This window comes from Saccostrea cucullata, unplaced genomic scaffold (assembly GCF_032062105.1).
Source record: "Saccostrea cucullata isolate Sc308-1 unplaced genomic scaffold, CSIRO_AGI_Scuc_v1 ctg14632, whole genome shotgun sequence".
Lineage (NCBI taxonomy): Eukaryota > Metazoa > Mollusca > Bivalvia > Ostreida > Ostreidae > Saccostrea > Saccostrea cuccullata.
Genome location: NW_026919146.1, coordinates 1,779 through 10,350, shown reverse-complemented (window position 1 = coordinate 10,350; position 8,572 = coordinate 1,779). Strand labels below are relative to the sequence as shown.

The following is an 8,572-nucleotide window of genomic DNA, read 5'->3' as shown; positions in this document are numbered from 1 at the left end:
TCAAGAGGTCAAATTTGGTGGTACCAAAAAAAGGCCTTGTTACAAGATATACACCTGTGAAATATGAAAGCCATAGCCCCACCCAGTCAAAAGTTATGGGCAAGGTTCAAGTTTTTGTAGACAAACAGACAGACGGACGGACACGACAAAAACTATGTACTCCCGAAAAGTCGTTTATGGGGGCATAAAAATACAATAAATTCTGTGGAATTGATGATTATAGTGGTTTGAGAAGAAAGACAACTCCTTTATCAGTAATTTAAACAATTAAGATCACATGACCCTCAGGTAACTAAGCAGGTAAACACGGAAGTTATAGGTTAACCTACAACAAAAACAACTGTGGATCCAACATGTCTAATGGAAATTACCTCACATAGACACCAGGTTTGTGTTTTATTAAATATTTGTTCATAATGTAAAACAAGCCTTTAATTGAATATCATATGGCAATTACCTGATTACCTTTGATAATCTTTTTAAAGAATAACACTTAATAAACATAGTCATGTAGATTCGGGGCATTGCGCAACATTTACAAAAATAATCTCAACATAACCATTGAATCTTTTCATTTTTTATGTCGAAACAATTGATTTTTAATAGCCAGGTAATTTAATACAGATGAAATTAGCATTCAGCTGAAAAATACAAATGAATACGAATCCATTTAAACTTAATGTGTTATACCACAAAAAAAAAAAAATGAAAAAAATAATTTAAAGTGCTTTTCATCTAACGATCTTTATTTGAAAATTAAAAATCTCATTCAGTCTAGCGGCAATAATGTACCCCTCTCTTTTGGTGGTGGTGGGGGATATCAGATTTTAAAAATTCTGGGAAGGCTGCATTATTGCAGCTATTTATTTAAATTTTCAAATAGTCTAGATATCAATGAACGACAGTTCTGTCTAAAGTTTAAAAACTAAGCTATTCAAAATTTCCATCATATAATCCTTCTGTAAATGCACGAACGTAACATTGTGCCTTTACTCCCATGCGTCTGTATACATCTTGGTTCACGAATTTCAGATTCATTGCGGCAATGGAGCCCAGAACCAAAACCAAGGACGCGACGCGATGTGCCCTGTGCAAGACCGCTGTGGTACAGATGCACTGTGGTACATGTCTCATCAACTTGTGTAAGGCCTGTGTGGGAGAACACTCAATGTCTGATGAAGCCAGTAAAAAACATGAAATTGTTCAATTCAAACATCGAAAATCAACTCTTCCTTACCCTAGATGTACTTCTCATGACAAAGAACGATGTGAAATGTTCTGTAATCACTGTAATGTTCCAATATGTAGTGTTTGCATTTCCTCTGAAAGTCATTCAAGCCATAAAATTTGTGAAATAATGACGCTGTATAGTTCTATGAAAAAGGAAATCGCAAGAGAAAATGAAGAAATGCAGATGAGTATTTACCCAGTCTACGAGAATACTGCCTATGATGTACAGAACAGAATGAATCAACTCGAAAAGGAATATGGAGATTTATCAGCAGCCATAACAAAACATGGAGAAGAGTGGCATGGGATAATTAACAAAATTGTTCAAAATCTTAAAGCTGAAGTCGACACCATGAAATCTAGACACTATGACATTCTGAAGAAAAACTTGGCTGAAATAAATCAGAGAGTATCAGAATTAGAAGAGGCAATCCAAACCTCCAAAATGACAATGGAATCCAATGACATCGCTCCACTTCTCCAGTTCAACAGAAAAATATTAGAATTCAGAAAACTTCCTACCAAACTGGAGGTATCAAGTCCAAAATTTACTCCAATACGATGTCAACAAGAAGAATTCGTGAAGCAGTTCGGGAAACTATCAACTCTATCTCTTTTTTCTGATGATGATTGCTGCAGCGGGAAGAAGGTGCAGGAATCAGAAGAAGTGGGTCCACCAGTAAAACAGCTACTTAAAAAGCCAAAGGTCGTTTCCACCATAAGAACTGGAAACAGCGGTTCAGTGTACGACAATCTCTTTGACGTGGCCTGTCTGTCTGATGAAGAAATCTGGACCTGTGGACTTGTAAACAACATTGAACTATTCAGCATCAGTCAAGGCACACTTCTCAAGACGATAAAAACGAAGACGGGAAACATACCCGGCAATATAGCAGTGACAAACCGTGGCCATCTTGTTTATATTGATCCCACAGACAGATCTGTTAACATTGTGAAGGATGGAGAGATTGAGACTGTGATCAAACTACAGAACTGGAAGCCTTCCAATGTCTGCAGCACTTCCTCTGGTGACCTCCTGGTTACCATGGATAGTGATGACAACAAACAAGCAAAAGTTGTCCGATACTCTGGCTCCAATGAGAAACAAACCATTCAGTTTGATGATAAAGGTCAACCTCTCTATTCCTCTGGTAAATCTAAATGCATCAGTGAGAACAGGAACCTGAATATCTGTGTGGCAGACGTAAGAGCTAATGCAGTGGTGGTGGTCAATCAAGCCGGGAAACTGAGATTTAGGTACACTGGACACACCCCTGCTCCGAAGAACGAACCATTCGGTCCTCACGGAATCTCCACAGACAGCCAGAGTCACATCCTTACAGCTGATATGAATAATAACTGTGTCCACATCATAGATCATAATGGACAGTTCCTGGCTTTCATAGACTGTGAACTGAGTGGTCCGTGGGGATTATGTACAGATACAAATGACAATCTGTTTGTCGGACAACTGTTAAAAAATCATGTAAAGAAAATACACTATCAAGTATGAAAACATTCGAGTACATGCTAGTTTTAATAAAGAACTACAGTCAAACTTCATATCTCGAACTCGATTTGCTGCGGAACTGTAGTTATGGTTTTATATATTAGTCTTTGACCATAACGCTACAGATCCCGTAATGCAACAAATGTGCGATTTACGGCGCGAGATATTTTGCGCACTGTTTTAGAGAATTCTCCATCTTCGTTATGGTCAAAGACTTATATAAATTATTATAAAACTATAACGCTACAGTTCTGCAGCTAGAACTCGATGGGACCGAGGGAAATCTGTGAGATAGGGTACAATCACCCCCCACCCCCCCTCCCCCCCACCCCGGTATAAAGTTTTGAAAATGTCCTGTGCATGCACGAATGTTTATTTATATATTTAAAGTTTGACTTCACAAACAACTGAGATTTCCTCATATACACATGTAACTTATAAAAAGGAAATTGCCAAAAAGATGTTTTAATAGCCATTCTCTGTAACCACTTAAACTTCGTTGCCACGCATGGTCACCGATTTTGATGAAACTTCATCCATGCTTAGTACTTGACACCAGAAACAAATATCAAACAAAATTTCGTTGCTATGTGTCTCGGTTGCTATGGCAACAGCCGGAAAAGTTTGAAAAATCGAGATTTTCAGCCACTTTAAATCTTGACTGTGGCTTCATAAAAACTAGAAAAAGCAAACAAACCATTCTCACAAAAACATGACACCTTGCTGTCACTCATACTGTAAAGAAACTGTTTAGAATATATCTCTAAGTAAGTGGTAACTAAGGGTACATTCGGAATACATTTAAAATGCTGAAATTTGCTGAAAAACACCCTGTATTCACTTATTGTAGGTGTTACATGCTCAAACTCAATCAGCAACTTAAGAAAAACAATGAAAATGTTTGACCTTAAGTATATAAGTATAAGCAATATTATTCTATAAATAACTTTTATGGTTGCCATGGTAACACAGTGTAACTATGCAAAACCAGTAACTAAGATTGGGTTAATGCTACTGCCTTGAGGAAAAACATGAAAATTCAAGACTGGCAAATATGCATCCTTAGGACCTTGCAACACCAAGACCACAAGAAAAATTGGGTATAATTGCTACTTTGCAGTGTTACCATGGAAACAAAGTACCAGTGCTTAAAAATGAATTATTTTTCGCTGCATTAAAAATTAAATTGCCATTTAATCAAGAAACAAATTAAAGGACTCAGCTTGAATAGAACTTATCCGTTAGAACTGAAGTTGAATATCATATATTGGTAAAATTTGATGAATAAAACAACACTGTTGCTATGGTTACCAAGAAGGGAAAATGTTCGATTTTGTGAACTTTATATCAATATTAAACCCTGTGTGCCAACTTCTTGCATCCACTTAGAGATTGGATGATAGTTAAAATTTAAAGTCAAGTTAGCTGTTAATAAATATCAATCATAAAAGTTTTGGGAATCTACATTTAAGGGTACGTATCCAAGGAAAGAAAATATTTTTCAGGTTTTTAAGCATATATTTTCTGCTTATTTCCATAGCAACGCTATATTTAAAGAATCTAATCTGATTTTTTTGAAATGGGAAAACATGGAGCACACCAACATTTTATAAAATTGATCATTAGTTATGAGGAAATGTGCTTTTTTAAAAGATAGGATCAGATTTAAACATACAGAGTGTTACTTTGAAGGCTCTCTGTGGTATAAAAACCTTGGCAACCATTGCCAACCAAAATGAATTATCATATTTTGTTCTTGATATATGTTTCAAGGCTCTTTTTTCTATTATTTGGTCACATTTCATACTATAATTGCTTTCTATTTTTACGTGTATGACTTTATAAAATTCTATGAATATTTTTTTTTACTTTTGAATACTTTGTTTCCATAGTAACGTATGTAATAGTTGATTTACCAAACATGTTTATCATGCATTTGAGGCATCTGACCTTCAACTTTTGGAAACAGTCATTGCCAATTGTTTGCTTTGCCGCAAATGTTAACTATAGGGCTCTAAACATGTTAAAAAATGCCATTTTTCGAACTTGAAGACATGTTGCCATGGTAACTATAAACATAGCAACCAATTTTGCCTGATTTCAGTTTAGGGTATCAATGACTTTTATCATAGAGAGTTTGGAGAAATTCTGAGACTATGCGTGCCACAGCTCCTATATAAAATTTCAAATCATTACAGAGAATGCCTCTTAATTCACATAAGTTTAAATAGTGAAACCATTCGTAAACATTTAATCAAAAGAATTCAAGGCATTTGAGCAGATCTTTGCTCCATATTTTCCAATTTGCGATATCATCATCAGTGATCATGTTTAATCTACATCGCCATGGTGAATGAAAATGTTTAATGCTTTAAGTCTTTACATTTCATCATGGCTAAGAGCATAATTTAAAATTTCGTGCGGGAGTTTATTTTACACAAATAAATGAACAAGTACAATGCCGCTAACAATTTCATACATTTATATAATATGGGATCAACTGCAGTTCATTGAAATAAATTACAGTGGTCGGTATTCATTCTTTTCATACTTAGTCTCCACAAATTGTCGAGAATGCATACACTTCAGTTCAAACAGTTAATTAAGCACTAGACTTTAAATGCTGTCCTTCATTTTTATCTTCTTTTCACCAAATTGACAGATCAAATTTTTTGTTTCTGATTTTGAAATATTTTTGTCTAGCTTGATCTCGAAAATCTAAATAATTGTTTTGCATGGTCGTGGTTGAATATAAAATTTCATGTTAATAAAATACGGAAATTTTGAAAGTACACCAAAAACAAATTATTCCATTAAGGGAAACGCAATCTTCCGGTTTTCAGCGTTTTGTTATTGGTAAAGGTGCAACGATTTATGGCATCCTGTAACCCCCCCCCCCTCCTCCCTTACAACAAAATTTTTGTAATTTCAGTAATCTTAATCTTAGTTGGTGATCGGACAACTGACTAATTAATAAAAAAAACCCCAAATGAAACATGTGAGATGCCACAAGCAATTAGGATTTTCGAATTTGAATGATTTTTATTTTTGCCCCCATAAAAAGCACTTGTCTTTTTCACAAATTTACAAGTAAGATGAAAAAATTACAAATTTGTAATACATGTACATGTACTTTGTTTGATTTTTTTCTTCTGAAATCATACAGAAAGTGTATTTTTTTATGAATGCATAATTTTTGTTGACCTACTAATATATTTAGATATACAGTATTACGTACTTTTTAAAGAAAATTTGTGTCCCCCCCCCCCCCGAATTGATTTTAAAAACCAAGTTTTTCTCTTTTTCTTAATCTGTCTATCCGTGCCCTTTCCCTTTTGGAAAAACGATATTGTATGACTAGTCCTAGCTGCTCTATTTACACCTATGTAGGTCACGTGCTACCTCGAACCCGAAATAAGCCGAGTATGCGCTGCGTGAACACTCCCCGGCAAACGTCGGATTATTGGCGCGGGAAGGAGAAAAGTGTAAACAACGGACACTAGCTCGCGCTGACATTTCAAGAGAAGGAAGACAGTTTTGGTAAGCATGTGCATATATATTTATGAATTGAAATTCTAATAAGCAATTTTATGATATTTTAAAGCTTTATTTATCCTTTGAAGTACGTATTATAGTCACACTCACTTTACAGCCAAGATAGGGTTTTCTTGTATGTTTTAGACTAATTAAGTTAAAATTAAACAAATCACATTGAAGGGTGTTTTGTGGGTTAAATGTATCCTAAATAAAGTTGCTGGTTGAGGGTAGAATTATATGTAATTAGGTAAACATGCTATTTTTATGCATAGTTTATCCTGTTGGTTTATTTTTAGCACTGACCTATTTATTTTGGGGGTATGTGGAAGCCTGACTAGTGACAAACTGAATGTAAACGGCAAAAATACTACTCAGTCTTTAACAGCAGATGTACAGTTTATATCTTAAAAAATATCTTCAGCTGTATAACTATAATTGTCCTTCAATCTAGAAATAAACATTTCAGCTTTGAAAATAATGAACCGTTTCACAGTAACTGCGGTACTGCTCTTTTGCAGGGCAAAATGATATAGTTTGGTGAAATATGACGTAAAAGTAATTGTTAAGTATACGTCATTTAATTATCTGTCAACAAAAACTCTGCCAAACGTAATTATTTTGCCCTGCAAAAGAGTAGTACCGCAGTTACCGTGAAGGGGCTAATTGGATACTCAAAGGAGTAAGATCAAAATTTACGTATGACTTTTCAACATTTCATTGATTCAATGACAATATCTATGTAGTTTTTGGAGACCAGGGGCCCCTTCTACAAAAGGACTTACAACTTAAGACCAAGTTTAATTATTAATATAACTTTTTAATTAATGTTTTATAGAAAATTATTTTAAACTTTCGAAAAAGAATGTGATAAGATATTTTTACATAGACATTTTTAAAGACAATTATTAATTTTGCAAAATTTTACAATAATCTGAAGTTTTTGGTCGTAGTCGTAAGTTCTTTTGTAAAACGGGCCCCAGGTCTTCCAAAAATCTGTCAGAATTCCCATGGGTACCAATTGCAGACCAATTTTTGTTTTCATATAATAGCAGATTTATTAAAAATCTTAATTATACATGACAAGTCAGGAAAACAATTGCCTTTATCTTGACACTGTCACTAAGATCCAGGGATTATGTATTATCAATTAACATTATAGCAACTTCCATTCATATATCGGCCCCGAGTAATTAAGCTTGAAATAAAAGATACCACAGTGTCTGACCACTTGGCGCAGTGGTTAGAGCGTCTGCCCTAGGGTTCCAAAGTAAGGAGTTGATCCTTACGTCATGGGTTCGGAAACCTGAGTCCTTCTGATGAGACCATATAAACTGAGGTCCTGTGTTGCAATAGGTGCTGGCACGAAAAAGATCCCTCACTGCTCAATGGCCATAAGTGCCGAGTATAGAACAAAATTTGCAGCTGCATGTCCCGACTGCCAATTAGTGATGTCTACAAACGATATAGAAATTCTGTTTTGGGACATTAAACAACAAATAAACAAACAAACAAATAGAGTTTGACAAACCTGTTTCATATTTGAATATTTTTAAATGTTATAAGAAAAAGATGTAAAAGGTAACCTAACAAAAAAACTTTATGATAAAGAAGATGACCTCAACTTTTCACTTATTAAATTTCCCTTACTTACATACAATATACAGTTATCTGCATATGGTTTTTTTTTTAAGTCATCTACTTGATTAGATACCCAAGACCATGCTCTACGGACAAACAATTTTCAAAATGAGGCAAGCTATTGCCAAAGAAGATAATGAAACAAGGATATCTTGTTAAAAGTCTTTTCGCAAGTTCTACGATTGATTGAATGATACAAAGACCTTATCAGCAAATACAATTTATCATTAAGTTAATTGCTGTCACTGATGTTTAATGCCCCAGGATTGAAAGATCCCTAGGGTATATTGTTTTTATCCTGTATGTCTTTGTCTGTCTGTCTGTTGTCAACTTTAACCTAGCCCATAACTACTATCATTCCAATAACAGCGTGTCACTTTGCTTGATCGACCGTGGTAAAAATTTCACAAATTGATTACCATATCATTCATCGATTGGATGTTTGATTTGAATGAAAGCAATAGTACTTTGCATATAAAAAACAGATTCCACCAACACCCCTATAACACTGACCAATCGTATTGAATGATTGTATTCCAGCACGGCATTTGTAGTCCCCGGCAACACGAGGTCAGTAAAAGCCCGTTTACTGTCTAGTAAAAAGCACGTGCCATATTTCTTGTGATTTGACCGAATGGAGTTAATTTTGATACAACT

General features: G+C 34.8%; 1 protein-coding gene across 1 annotated transcript; it reads left to right on the top strand.

Moving 5' to 3' along the window:
• Window positions 1-208: 208 nt before the first annotated feature.
• On the top strand, window positions 209-2,788 carry LOC134280007 (uncharacterized). Its single transcript, XM_062762428.1, has 2 exons — window positions 209-387; window positions 1,033-2,788. The coding sequence occupies exon 2, from the start codon at window positions 1,046-1,048 to the stop codon at window positions 2,741-2,743; it is 1,698 nt and encodes a 565-aa protein (XP_062618412.1). The 5' UTR covers window positions 209-387; window positions 1,033-1,045; the 3' UTR covers window positions 2,744-2,788.
• The last annotated feature ends 5,784 nt before the right edge of the window (window positions 2,789-8,572 follow it).

What these genes read in the sequence shown, in the direction of transcription:
- LOC134280007 (XM_062762428.1), top strand. Translation starts at nt 1,046, where the DNA reads ATGGAGCCCAGAACCAAAACCAAGGACGCGACGCGATGTGCCCTGTGC.